Source organism: Talaromyces rugulosus, chromosome II (genome assembly GCF_013368755.1).
Source record: "Talaromyces rugulosus chromosome II, complete sequence".
NCBI lineage: Eukaryota > Fungi > Ascomycota > Eurotiomycetes > Eurotiales > Trichocomaceae > Talaromyces > Talaromyces rugulosus.
The window spans coordinates 2,058,740-2,072,386 of record NC_049562.1 but is presented as its reverse complement, the minus strand read 5'-3'; the positions used below and the strand labels follow the sequence as shown (position 1 = coordinate 2,072,386).

Genomic DNA, 13,647 nt, shown 5'->3' with positions numbered 1-13,647 from the left:
TGCAGAGTTGATCTACATTGAGATATAAAAAAAAAGTATATAGAAACGAAACATCTTGGAGAAAATACCCGAAACCTCAGATCATGCTAATGACAAGTCATCTATTCCACTACTTCCACCGTCCGAGACCATGGCAGCAGCGTCGCCCTCATCATCAGTCCGCGATGTGATGTGAGATAGATTCGACGATGTACCAACACTCGTCACAGACGAGATATCACTCCCCTTCCGGTTACGATGGCTCATCCGGCGCGGAGAAAGAGGTGAAGGTACCGAGGGCACGGGGAGATTTAATCCTAGGCCCTTCATATTTCTGGCATTTGCATCCCCACTGCTAGATCTCTGTGTAGCGGCTCGTCGGAGGCCAACTCGATCAATCGTCCGGCGGAGTATTTCTCCTGATCTATCAAGCGCTATGAGAAACCTTGCTAGCTCTGCGCAGAGATCCCAGTCGTTCTTCTGGGATGCCAGTCCCAGTAGTCGCACCGCGTAGTCTTCAGTTCTAGCTTCACTCTCTTCCTCTTCTTCATCGAGTGCTTGGAGCACTAAAAGGTAACCAGCCGCAGTTTTTAGGGACTTGAGCTTCAATGCTTGCTCAAAAAGGTCCTTTGGCGGTGGAAGATGGGCAAATAGAGTACGCCAGGACCGGATTTCGTTCTTCCGAGTGCATTGAACAACGATATCAAGGTAGACTCCCGTAGGAAGCGAAGCCTGCAGAAACGAAATAACCGACGGCAGAAGTGGTTGTGATGTTTTTGTTGTATCGCTTTGCGACTCGCCCCGGCTCTGGCCATCCACAGTATCGTCAAGGACGTGGTGCAGAAGAATCTCCATGGCATGCGGAAAGTAGGATAGATGTGAGTAGTAATGAGATAATGAAAGCGCAGACGGCATGTCCACGCTTGCAAGGCTATACCGGAGGAAATATGGAAGAAATAGACTTGTCTGTAATCGAGAGCAATTAGTTCTATGCACAACCCAGAGGAGAAAGCAGAGACTTACACGAATCGCGAATTTCAAGAACGCAAAGGTCACATCTCGCCTTTGTATCAGTTCGGATTCGACCCCAAGGACGATGCCCTTGTTCAAAAGCACCGATAGTGGATAAAAGTCTACAGGAACCGGAAGGGGCTTTGGGACGTCATCACGTTGTAGGATTTCTTGTACGTCGCTCCAGGCGACAAGATCGCGTCCACTGAACATCCACAGGGAATCCCGGAGAGACAAATTGCTCTGAGCAGCCTTCAACACTATGTCGGCCGATGGGCTTGTCGGTATTTGATCTTCTGCAGGCGGAGAAAAGTTAAATGATAACTGATCTCGCATCAGAACGTAGTATTCCACGTCCTGTGCGACTATGCGCATGTCGTATTTCAAATCGCCGGTGCTTGATAGTGACGGCTGTAGTAGGACAAGATTGCCATCTACCAACAACAAGACAGAAGCCACCTTCACATCCTGCGACGGATCTCCATTACCTATCACTTGTGTTAATTTGCGTACGCACAGGCTGAAAAAGTTTCGACATACGCATCTGCTCTTCTGGCAAAATCCAGCTGATAGAGCGGACCCTAGTCGGGGCTCGCACAATCCCGTAAAACGCTATTTGCCCAACGGGCACCAGAACAACACCTCCGTACGTGGAGTTGATAACATAATGGTATAGGATATTGTCATATGTATAGACAAGAAGCGAGTCCTCTCCAGATGGACCAACGAATACTACTGGAGAAGGAAGGGGCTCCGTGTGGAGAATGTTGTTATTATTTAGAGGCAATTCTCTCGAGTACAAGCGAAGCTGGGGTTCTTGTTAGTCCTGGAAATTTGAGTTCTGAGTGTAATAACCATACCTCATAAGAACCGTTGCTTTCAACAGCCGCAATCAGGATATGGCCATACCAGCACATCCCGCCTCTGACTGCAAATGAATTCTCTGCTTTGGGGTCTTCAAACGTTTTCCAACGTCCACTGCTGACGCTATAGTGTGCTAGACCCCTTCGGCCTGCGATGCAAACATAGCGTCCATCTTGCGATACTACAGATGCACGAATAGGCCATTGTGCATGGAGATACGCAGGCGGATACTGTGCATGGTGCCAGAGGGAATCTTTCCCAGAGATTGTCATGAGATCTGGCAAATCATGTCCCCGATATAGAATGATTTCGGTGCCGGTTTGTAAAAGGGCCCTGGATAGATTAGCCGCAGAATAACACCCTGTTAAAGCGCTGCGTGCTGTTTCCAAGACCCATAACCTGCGATCTTTTGGAGATGACAATATAATATCCGAGCCCCCTCCTATCCAACATCCCATTGTTACTCCAGTCAGCCAATCTTCGCCGTTGGCTTTGGCCATCGTGCGATCAGCCGCGAAACTACTTCCTCCAACTTTCCCGAAGACACTCCAATTCGCCCAACCGTGTTCGTAACCAGCGAAAAAGCAGTACCCATCCGGCGAGTAACTCATGAATGTTAGGTCTCCAGTAGCTGCCAACGACGCTGGTGGTTGAAGTCTATGTGAAAGCATTACGTTTCCGACGTAATCTTTTGCAGTGTAGACTAGAACCTCGCCATTGGCGCAACTGACGGCAAGCAGAGAGAACCTTGCGTTAACTGCTGCTTTGACTGCCATGTGACCATCATCTGTGGGCGTATGAAAACAGTGTCCCGCGAAAAGTTTCGACGCATCCTCCGACTCAGCAGTGTTGTTGTTCTTTCGTTGCACGGTAAATGCACGCCCATCACTAGTTATCCATATCAACAGACTCATAGCTCGATCGTAGACCATTTCAATAACAGTGATTTTCTTCGATACGTTCAGAGTGCGACTTAAAAGTTCCGAGGTTGTTTGACTCCCGCTTTCGTCTGGTGCCCATCGAATACACTGAATCGCAGCGGGTTTAAGGGTAGAGACAAGGAGTTCCTTGTCCAAGGCCAACGCCTTGCCAATGCCAGACTCCACCATGATGGCCATTCGGAATCGGATACTGACATCTTTGATACCGTTGAACTCTTCGTTTCCAAAGTGGCGGGCAAGTTGTTGACGACGGTGGGGATTGGAGTGGTCAAAGTGCTGTTGGTAGACTCGGGTGTTTGGGTCGGAAGCAATTGTGTATGTAAGAAGGTATTCTTTGGAAGTTTGCACGACGAGGATTGTCGAGTCAGGGTGCAGAAGAAGAGAAACGTTTGGTCCATATGTCTTGAGCGAGGCGGAGGAACGAGTGACCGCGGCTACGACGACAGCAGGCTGGATTGGTTTATTTAGCTACGCGGGCGACTCGTAGTCACGAAAGACACATACCTTTGTTTGCCAGACTGTCATTGACGACTCAGTCATGGTAGCAAACAAATGGCCTCCTCTGGAAACACAGAGGCCATTGATGGGCTCGTCAGCCCATGGGTGCGGTTTATCCTTCTCCAAGCCTTCCGGCGCCTCCTCTCGCCGTTGCTCATCATCAGACGTTTCGCCTTGGGACTCCTTCAGATCGCTTGATGGTGTAGTGGGTATGTTAGGCCCATTGACCGCGTACACCCGGGGCACACCATTCGGCCAATACATGGCTTAATAGTGGGAGGTCGTAACACGGAAGTGGTCGCAAACACCTGGAGGCATCTCCACAGAGCGGAGATCTTACCGAGCCAAGGACAGACTATCAGAGAACGAGTTGTGCCATGTCCCGCGAGTGCCTGTCGCCGCTGCGCTTGCGACATAGAATCCGAGATCGAGGTTGTTGTAGCTTTGTTGAGGAGGATCAAGCAACCACGCAGGCCAGCGGGAGAATCACGTGTCGATAACCGCGGAACCACCGAAGCGTCTAGACGTCCCGCCGCGGCTGGGCTTAAAAGCAGCTCCCCGCATTTCCCGTCACAGCTTTTTTGCCTCCAGGCACAGCATATCAACTATTCCATCTACTACTATGGTACGTCGTCTTGCCCTCACTCACTCGGGCCGTCTTTCTCCTACTAATGCAGACTCGCAGGCGCCAACTGACTCGAAGAAGCGCTTAGCGCTGGCCATTATTGATTTCCTGGGATCCAGTTTGAAAGATGGCACTCTGACTGCGGAAGACGCCGATTCCATTGAAATCGCACAGAATTGCATTGCCGAGACCTTCAAAGTTGACCCCAGTGACGATGCTGCCGTAAAAGACGCTCTGGGCGGCCAGTCCCTCGCCAGCATCTACAGTGTTTATGAGAAACTGAAGAACAAGACCGCGGGCGCCCCAGCGGCTGCTAAAGGGGAAGAATCCAAACCCGCGGCAGCGCCCAAATCCAATGCTACTCCGGAATCCGACAAGTTGAAGTCGGAAGGAAACGCCGCTATGGGCCGCAAGGAGTATGATGCAGCTGTTGACTTCTATACACAAGCTCTCGACATCGCCCCATCAAACCCGATCTACCTCTCTAACCGTGCTGCGGCTTACTCGGCTTCAGGCCAGCATGCTAAAGCTGCCACAGACGCTGAGCTCGCTGTGAATGTTGACGCGCAGTATGCCAGAGCCTGGAGCCGACTGGGTCTTGCACGCTACGAGCTGGGCGATGCTAAAGGCGCCGTGGAAGCGTATGAGAATGGCATCGAAGCAGAAGGTAACGGTGGAAGTGATGCTATGAAACGCGGTCTGGAGACATCGAAAAAGAAGGTGGAAGAAATGAAACGTGCAGAGTCTGCACCTCCGGCTGAAGAGCTGGATACTGCCTCTGGAGCCTCTAGGGGAGCTCCAGGGGGGATGCCAGATCTGTCCTCTCTGGCTGGTATGTTTGGCGGTGGTGGTGCCGGCGGTGGTGGTATGCCCGATTTGGGTTCTCTCATGAGCAACCCCATGTTCGCAAGCATGGCTCAAAACCTGATGAGCAACCCCGATATGCTTAACAATGTCATGAGCAACCCCCGTCTTCGTGAAATGGCCGAGAACTTTGGTGGTGGTGGTGGTGGTGGTGGCAGCGGCGGTGGCGGTATGCCGGACATGTCGTCTCTCATGAGCGATCCATCGATTGCTGAGATGTAAGATTTTTCTTTCTTCTTCGATTTACCTGGTAGACAGTCTAACTGACAATGGAAACTTGCAGGGCGAGAAACATGATGGGTGGAGGAGGTGCTGGTGGCGCTGGTGGCGCTGGTCGAGGAGCTGGGGGACAGTAATCTAGCTATTTGAGCTTCTCCGTACGATTCATGAATACGACATGGAAACATGACGCCCACCCTTGGACCTAATATTAGCTGATAGAACGTATAGCAATTTTCTGCTGTGACCATACCCTTCCATGATATAAATACATTTGTGAATCAGTTACCGTGGACACGGCTTTACGTATATTTCAAGCATGGCTACATTTGAACAGTCTAAATAGGTACTGATTCCGGTTGACAGCCCCCTGGAGCTGTCAACTGGTCGACAGAAGCATCAGTCGATTAATTAATTGATACCAATACTATACATGTAGGTTTCGAAGAAGACATCGGGATTTATACTACATGTATGGGGTTGTCGATATAGGCGTAGATTGCCGCGAATTAATTCACTTCAGCCCTTTATTGTTCTACAGTATCGATAAGAAGAACACTATATTTACATTACTAGTAAAACAAAGGGCAGTTAATATAAAGTTTGAGAAAAGCTGGAGCAAGACACAGTCGTGAATTGGGTCCACACATGTTATGCCATGCCATCAGCCTGAAGGCCAGGGGGGTGAATAGCTCGACTCGCCAAAACTTTTTCATCAATGACAGCGTAAAACCAGGCCGGTTGCCAGCGTCTGCTATGACTGCAAACGATGAGAGGAGATAGAGGTAGAATAATACATGAAAGGTGCTAGAACAGTAAAAGGCGACCACACCGACATCTCACAAGCACGAATTGGGAGATAAAGTACAAGAAGAAAGGGTAAAAGGTCGATGACAACGAAAATAAAACAGATAGCATGACACAATATACTCCATCCCGCCGGTGTCTAGTATGCATGATTAATATAGTACAATCAGATGATTAAAGCATAATAGCCAAAGTCGATGACAGCCTGAATATGGCCATCTCATAAGAACCCCAGATAATGCCCCGAGACGGTATCGAATCTTAAATGTAGTCTCTTGCTGCCTTTTGCAGTTCGATCATTCTCCAGCCTCTGGTTTCTGGGTTGTTGACGTCCTCGGGAATCCTGGTGACACCAATCGCGTATGTGACAAGCTGGACTCGGTCTTCCATTCCAGCAGCAAGCTCGTTGGTTTTCGCGTTGCGATAGACATGGACCTCTTGAGTACGGCATGTAACCACAAACACGGGAATGTCACCCGGTTCCAACATGCGGGCGTTGGCGATATCTACGCCTCTAATATCCACGATTCGGCCATCCGACTTTAGTCCAAGGGTGGTATATTGTTGGGCCAATGCAGCATACACCGAGTATTGTGCATCCGATAACCAAAGCTTCAGCGTCTCAGAGTCTCCCTTGACATACGCATCGAGAACTTCTGGCAAGATGTATTCCCGCATCTCTCGAAGGAAAGGTTCTAGCTGGAAACTAGGATCCATCTCGCGGAATTTTTTGATCACTTTTGCGGTTTCGTTCTCTGCAAAGAATCCGGAAACACGATCGGAAATGCTTCGAGCCGTCGAAATGAGAGGATTTTCGGATTCGTTATACGAGTCTTTGAGGGAGAATAGCCTTTGCATCACGGGGCTTGTATCGCGGAAATCACGCCAGGATTCTTTCCAGGCAGAATCCTTGTGCACTGTCACATTTGTACCAGCTCTGTTTTGTGGTTATTAGCTGCATAACCCATGAAAAAAAAGGACCACACTCACTCTGGATCTTCTTCCATTTTCTCAGCCTTGCCCGTTCGGCCAGAGTTTTGTTCACGCAACTCTCTTTGGCGCCGGCGCTCCTCCTTTTCTACCCATCCACCATAGCGCGAGCTGCTACCGTCGTCAATAGCATCTTTAACGCCACCAACTGCCGTCTTGTAAGCCTCGGTTTCTCGGACGGGCCGAGTGGCCTTTTCAATGCCCTTTCCCGTCACGGTGACTCCTTTACGAAGTCCTTTAACCACAGGCGTATCCCATGTCCAAGCTGCTCCCTGCCCTATGGCCTTTCCAGTCGACTTCAAAGCAGATGCCGTACCTGAAGAGGCAGTGGAGGAGGCTGCTTCGTAAGCAGCACGGGCTCGCTTGACCGAGTCACTTTCGGTGAATTGGTGCGCAGATGACGCAAGTGCCTTAGTAGACTCTTCCCATTCTTTCGATTTTTTGAACTCGGTCTGCAGCGTCTCGGTGAAGACCTGCCACGGGGTCTTGTCTCCATGAGGGGGAGGAGGAGGAGCGTCTTTTTTCTTGTCTTCAGATTCTCCTTCCTTTTGGCCATCTTTCTTGTCATCGCCCTCGGATTCCGCTTCCTGTTCCTGTGTTTTACCCTTCTGGTTGCTGGCATCCGACTCTTTTTCCTGTTGTTTTTGACTCAAAATCGACGTAGAATGCAGGCTTCGTCTCAGGTAAGGCGCGACTGCGGGTGTGAAAGAGGTCTTCGAAGCATGATTGCTGTTTATCGTAGATTGAGCCTGGTTCAATAACCTATGAAATGCAATGTTGTGACTATTCGCGTTTCGTAAGGCCTGACCACGGAGAATCGCAGCTGTCCGCGCAGAACCCGAGAATTTTGCGGCAGAGATCATCTTGGGCTAATCTTGTGGAGGTAGAGATAAAATAAGAGACAGAAAATGCTCTCAGATTGCCCCAGACAAGCAAAATGGGGCCTGGCCAAATGAAGCAAAAAACGCAATGATGGACGAAGTTCTCTGTAGGCCTCGGAGGAGTGGCGGAGAAAATGTTCGTCCTAGTGAGCCCGATAATCGCGCCAAGACCCGAAAACCAGCCCAGCAGAATTTCCGATACCGTCTTCCTCTAGCAAGACCACCCTAATCCACGGCACTCATTCGCTTTCCTGTGGCTTTTAATCGAGATTGTTTCTGAGTGTTTTTTTTTTACACTTTCATTTACTCTTCCGCTCAAAGAAACGCAGACCGAGCCCGATTCCAACCCCCGACCGCGACCGGCTCCGCGCTATTCTATACGAACACCATCCATCCAGTCGATGCCAATCATGAAGGCTAGGTTATGGAACACTTTGGAGCAAGCTTTGCCATGGGCAACGCGAGGAAATCGGCCCATCCTGGCGCGTTTTGAGGGCATCTCGCACTTTTCCACTACATCCACTCTACGTGCACCCCCGACCTCGAGAGATGCTGCTCGTCAAATGGAGAACGACGTCCTGAAACCAAGCAGTTCGACCACCTCCGAGTCGACATCCAATGGCGGGAAAGGCGTTATGGGTGTTCGAGAAATCCTTGGTGTCATGGACGGCTCTCAGAGGTCAGAACAGGGCAAGGCAGGTTATATGGAAGGGTTGCGACAGAGACAGGAAAATCTCTATACTCCGTACGGCAACCGTAATCCTCCTCACAACCTTCACGTTTACTCTCATAAGCACAATACCCTCATGACTCTCACACGACCGAATGGCAACCCCATCCTGTCGGTCGGCTGTGGCACTATGGGATTTCGCAAGTCCCAACGAGGAGGTTACGACCCAGCGTTTCAACTATCATCGCATGTCTTCGCACAGATCCAAGAAAAGGGCCTCCTCCGCGATATCACAGCCCTCACAGTTGTTTTCCGTGGCTTTGGGTTTGGCCGCGAAGCTTTCACCAAAGTACTGTTAGGCAACGAAGGCCGTCATATCCGACCGCTAGTTACGCGTGTCACAGACGCAACCAGGATCAAGTTTGGTGGTACGAGAAGCAGAGCTGTACGCAGACTCGGTTAAAGGTATCGACAGAGACTTTTTTCCGAAACAGTCTGACACCCTCTGTTAGAACTTGGTGTTTTTCGAAGCAGCGAGAGGACACGAGTTTACAAGGGTGGCTAATTGTACGAGTATGGTCGGAAAATTGCATTATGTGCGTGTAAATTATGTTCAGAGCAGTGAATTTGTGTTAAAGCTATTCCATACAATTTATCTCTAAAATTATGAGACCAAATGCCTTCCAACGTCCAGTAAATAACAATATTCAGTAAGCAAACCAGGCCTTCCTAATGTGGACTAGCGTGGCATGTGAACACCGGCGGGCTTCCACAGGCATCATCGATACAGGTCTTTTCATCGACTCTATTGTTTCTGCAACAACCCGCATTTTATATGAAGCACAGAGCTACAGACTCCTCATGCTTTTCCACCTCCAGCGAGTTTACTTGTCGTTAACACGCCTGCTTCATTTCATTAGTACTTGACAAAATTGCGCCATTGATGCGGAACACCAGACTACCTGCCAACATCTCGATCAACTGGTTAGGCGCAACATAAGGGCTTTCATGCTTCGGTGCCTGGGCGTCCGATGCTGTTTGGATGCACCCTCTAAATCCCTTTATTCGTGCCTTCTTTCGAAGCACGATACCAGGACAGTGCGTCCCGGTAGATAACCATGTATGCGCACCCGGAATATGCCGTCTCTCATAGATTATTCTAACCGTGTCTAGGTTCTCCTAGTTCCCACGACCGAATCGTTACTGGGATCCAAAGACCGAGAATCCGATGCCTACTACGCTGACCTCGTCTCTTCCGAGGAGTTCCTTGGGAGTCATGTCCTGCGAATACCTAGTTCGAGCGGCCCCTTAAACAAGAAGGACCATACCAACGTTCGCGATACACGATCCAAAGCCAAGCAAGTTACAACTGTTAATGGTCGTACTGTGATTGTCAAGGAAAATTTAATTTACAGCAACAAGGGTAGGTCCTGATACTCGTGGTTTTTATGGATTTGTTCTGACACTATTTTCAGGCTTTAGATCGCTTAACCAAGCCCAGCTTCTAACGGACGTCCTCTACTTTACCCCAACAAACGAGACCCAGACATGGCTCATATATTATATTTCCAAACCGTTGGTTGGCATGTTCGAATTGGGAAAATTGGTTCCGGCGATACCTCCAGGGACGACTCCTTTGCCAGAATCTCCACCAGTAGCCAGCCAAAGCTCGCAGGACGCATCAACCCATCGCAAGCGCGACATAAAGACTTTTGAAGAACTCTTATCTCAATTTCCCATGATTGCGCGGCAAATGCAGCCAGGGCTCGATAGACTGTTTCGCGAGTTTGGCAAAGAGCTTGGAAAGCCCTTGCCCCCGCCTCCTTCACAATCATCACCATCTCCCATCAGGGAAGACAACTTGCAGCTTGGACATGACTTGCTACGTGGAGAGCGACTTCCTTTCAATTCCGACGAATTCTTCGAAGATGACGAAGACCTCATGCGCCGCAGCTTAGAGACCGCGGTCACGGCGGCCATTGATCTCTTCCGCCTAGTGGACAAACAACAGCTTTCATTCCTAGGCGCTTCTACTGATTTGACCGGACCTTTGGTGGAACGACTCATTGAGCGATATATTGCCCAGCAGGGCCACGAAGGATTGTTATTTCCTCGATTATGCAGCTTTCGTCGACCTGAAGACACAGAGCTTGAAAGTAGGATTCGACAGATGGAAAACATTGACGTTTCTCAAGTTGGCATGACTATCGAGGGGGGTTTTCTCGGTAAACAGGAACTGATCAGTCGTCTTGGCATGGGTGTTGAAGAGTTTCGAAAAATGAACAATACAACATGTCCACAAGACATGCTAGATGTTTTACTGTCAACCATCAAAACAGTGACGGGGTCGGGTTCTTCAGACCAGGGACCAGATGCCGCCTCAGAGAAGACTTGGATGTCGACCTTGACGGTGAACGCAGACATGCTTGTGTCTCTACTTCTCGTTGTAGTAATCAGATCCCAAGTACATCACCTCCAAGCAAGGCTTCTCTACATGCAACACTTTATCTTTGTGGACGATGTGGAGAGCGGCGAAATGGGCTACGCCCTGAGTACCTTTGAAGCAGTGCTTACCTATCTAGTGAGCGAATCGGCTCCGCTTCGCAAAGCTAGCGCGCGCAATAAACGCCTGTGGCAGGCGACCAAGACCGGAAATATCAAAGATATGAGATCTATTTTGGAACCCGACGGGGATTACGAAGAAAGCATAGACGACACGAGCTCCAATTTGGAGTCGGCATTGCAGATGGACAACCAAGAAGAAATCAAACCTGGACAACAATACATTCGGTTTACGTCCCCCAATGGAGACTCCACGGAACCACAAGCGGAACTAAGCGTATCAGGCCTTTCTTTAGATCCGCCTCCGCTAGCTCATGTGTTTCCATTTCAGACATGGACAAATGGATCTGGTTTTGAAGATGTGCCGCGACCCCGGAAAAGGGTGTCGATGGACGTCAGCAGCATATCGGGATCTTCCGCTGTATCGTTGCTCTCCAGAACAACCACTATCGCGTCAACATTTAGTGGTCTTGAGGGCGATACTTCCATAGAGACACTAAGTCGAACTCAGGACCCTGCTGGGGACTCGGTACCAATGATGGCAGTAGAAGGCCGACAGCCTAAAGCTTTGAGATATCTTCTTGACCTGCAAGAGTACTATCCCTTGCAAGTAATCCTTGAAGATACTAACCGAGATGGCACCACTTTATTAAGTGCAGCCGTCCAGCATGCCCACGCAAAGGCGGTCGATATCATCATCGACTTCCTCTTCTCAGAGACAGATCAGCGTACAATCACGGCCTACTTGGCAAAAGCAGATATTCGCGGACGGACCGTTGCACACTACTTGTTCAGCACCCCTTACTTAATGTCTAGGCTAGGCAATCTCTTGCCCTGGAGAAAGAAAGACAAACATGGCCAAACTCCGCTATTCGCAATCTGCAGGTCCTATGATCACCCTAACTACCAAACTATGGTGAATGAAGCCCTGACAGCCGCCCAAAAAGCACAAGCAGATGGGAAACCTTTACGGCTAGAGGATCACGTTGATTTGAAAGGCAACACGCTTCTGCATATTGTCAGCGACCCTTTGATCACCGTACGAATTCTCCAGGATAGCGACTGTGATCCAAACGCAACGAACGACAAGAGATTTACTCCACTGATGATGGCAAGTAAGTATGGTCGCGTAGACCAAATGCGCAAGCTGCTTGGAGATCCAAGAGTGGACATCCATATCAAGGAGAGCCGTGGCCTGACAGCTGTTGAATTGGCAAAGGATGATGAGGTCCGAAACAAAATCGATGATTTGGTATTGTTCTTGAATCCACCATCGAGCCCAGAAGACACAGCAAGTCGGATCACAACCGTTGTTCGTTCATATTTCGTGGAAGATGCGACGGTACGGTTCATTCTGAAGTCGGGCGCTCAGGTGCTTTCGGATGATGCTAGCAATGGGACATCGCCTCGCCCGCCTCCCAACACTTATGCTGTCACGACGTGCCGTCGCTCATTCGCCGACTTTGAGAATCTGAGCCAATGTCTGGCAGTGGAACATCCGGCGTCCTATATTCCGGCCATATCTGAGGCTCGCAATCCATTCCAGGTCCATTCCAAACCATCTCGCGCTGTTCTTCATGATACGCAAGAACGACTTGATCAGTTCTTGAAAATCTTGTTGACGCATCCAACTTTTGCAACTCATGAGATGCTCTGGGAGTTTTTCCTTGTGCCTGAATTGCAGCCTGACATGATGGTTGATCGATCTCAGCGAAAAGCGTCGGTGTTATACGAGTCCATTTACGACGACTATGAGCCAATCAGCCCCGAGGGCGTTCGAGATACAGAACAATTTGTGTCGCATGCCCAGGATATCGTCCGTGCTGCTCACGCCAATACTCGCAGTGTCATCCGACGAGGCCACGCATTGCAACATGCAGCATCTGATTTTGGCGATGCTGCAATACTCTGTGCATCTGCCTTGTCGACACTAAAACCCCCCACTAATTCCTTACCGGTCTCGTATATTGATGCTTTTACTCGATATACGGTCGCCGTGGCTACATCATCTTCAGACTCTTCTCCTCTTCTACAATTCCTCACAACGATGACATCGATACAAAGCACGACAACGGCAATTTCAGATGCACTGTCTCGCCCGGGACGACTGATCAATGCGCTTGCCTCGACCAAGCGTAACCTATCGCGGTCACGGTCATCACTTGTCTCCTCATCCCTACCTCGGAAATTCAACCTTAGCCTACCCGTGTTAGAAGAATCACGACAGAAAAACATACGAGACCTAGAGCAAAAGATTAACGAGTCAGAAGCGCAGGCATCGCGGCTGTCTCGAGAAATATCCTGGAATAAAGACGTCGTTGTCGGGGAACTTGCTGGATGGACATCGTGGCGTGAAAAGGTTGGACGAGACGCCATTCGCGCTTTCGTCAGGGCAACTGTCGTTCAAGAGAGGGAACGTGGACGACGACTAGAACGGTGCCTCCGGAGTATCAAAGAAGTTGACCTACCACTAGATAGGTGAATGGTAGTGTCCGGTATATGTCTTTATAATTACGATAGATGACCCTTATTTAATATTTTCTTGGCCAACTTATACCTGGTTGAAGCAATTTTCCTGAAATACACAGGGCTGTTATTAAAAGGCTTCTTGATTGAGGGCAATAATTTCATTGACGCTTTGGTGCCTACAGAAATGAAAAGGGAGCTGTCCCTTGAAGGATATCTGGCAACGGCATGGCTACATAAATTCGGGTCAACCCAGAAAGAAAGGCGATA

At 49.5% G+C, this 13,647-nt stretch overlaps 4 protein-coding genes across 4 annotated transcripts; 2 read left to right on the top strand and 2 right to left on the bottom strand.

Moving 5' to 3' along the window:
• Nucleotides 1-81: 81 nt before the first annotated feature.
• Nucleotides 82-3,557, bottom strand: TRUGW13939_03189 (uncharacterized protein; the record flags this gene model as incomplete). The annotated part of the gene is made up of 5 exons (XM_035486374.1): nt 82-945; nt 1,003-1,478; nt 1,531-1,798; nt 1,851-3,245; nt 3,300-3,557. The coding sequence occupies 5 exons, from the start codon at nt 3,555-3,557 to the stop codon at nt 82-84; spliced, it is 3,261 nt and encodes a 1,086-aa protein (XP_035342267.1).
• Nucleotides 3,558-3,915: 358 nt separating this feature from the next.
• Nucleotides 3,916-5,138, top strand: TRUGW13939_03188 (uncharacterized protein; the record flags this gene model as incomplete). The annotated part of the gene is made up of 3 exons (XM_035486373.1): nt 3,916-3,918; nt 3,979-5,000; nt 5,066-5,138. The coding sequence occupies 3 exons, from the start codon at nt 3,916-3,918 to the stop codon at nt 5,136-5,138; spliced, it is 1,098 nt and encodes a 365-aa protein (XP_035342266.1).
• A 931-nt stretch (nt 5,139-6,069) lies between these two features.
• On the bottom strand, nt 6,070-7,661 carry TRUGW13939_03187 (uncharacterized protein; the record flags this gene model as incomplete). The annotated part of the gene is made up of 2 exons (XM_035486372.1): nt 6,070-6,745; nt 6,799-7,661. 2 exons carry the CDS (start codon nt 7,659-7,661, stop codon nt 6,070-6,072), a joined length of 1,539 nt encoding a protein of 512 aa, XP_035342265.1.
• Nucleotides 7,662-8,080: 419 nt separating this feature from the next.
• On the top strand, nt 8,081-13,393 carry TRUGW13939_03186 (uncharacterized protein; the record flags this gene model as incomplete). The annotated part of the gene is made up of 4 exons (XM_035486371.1): nt 8,081-8,807; nt 9,462-9,469; nt 9,523-9,772; nt 9,825-13,393. 4 exons carry the CDS (start codon nt 8,081-8,083, stop codon nt 13,391-13,393), a joined length of 4,554 nt encoding a protein of 1,517 aa, XP_035342264.1.
• Nucleotides 13,394-13,647: the final 254 nt, after the last annotated feature.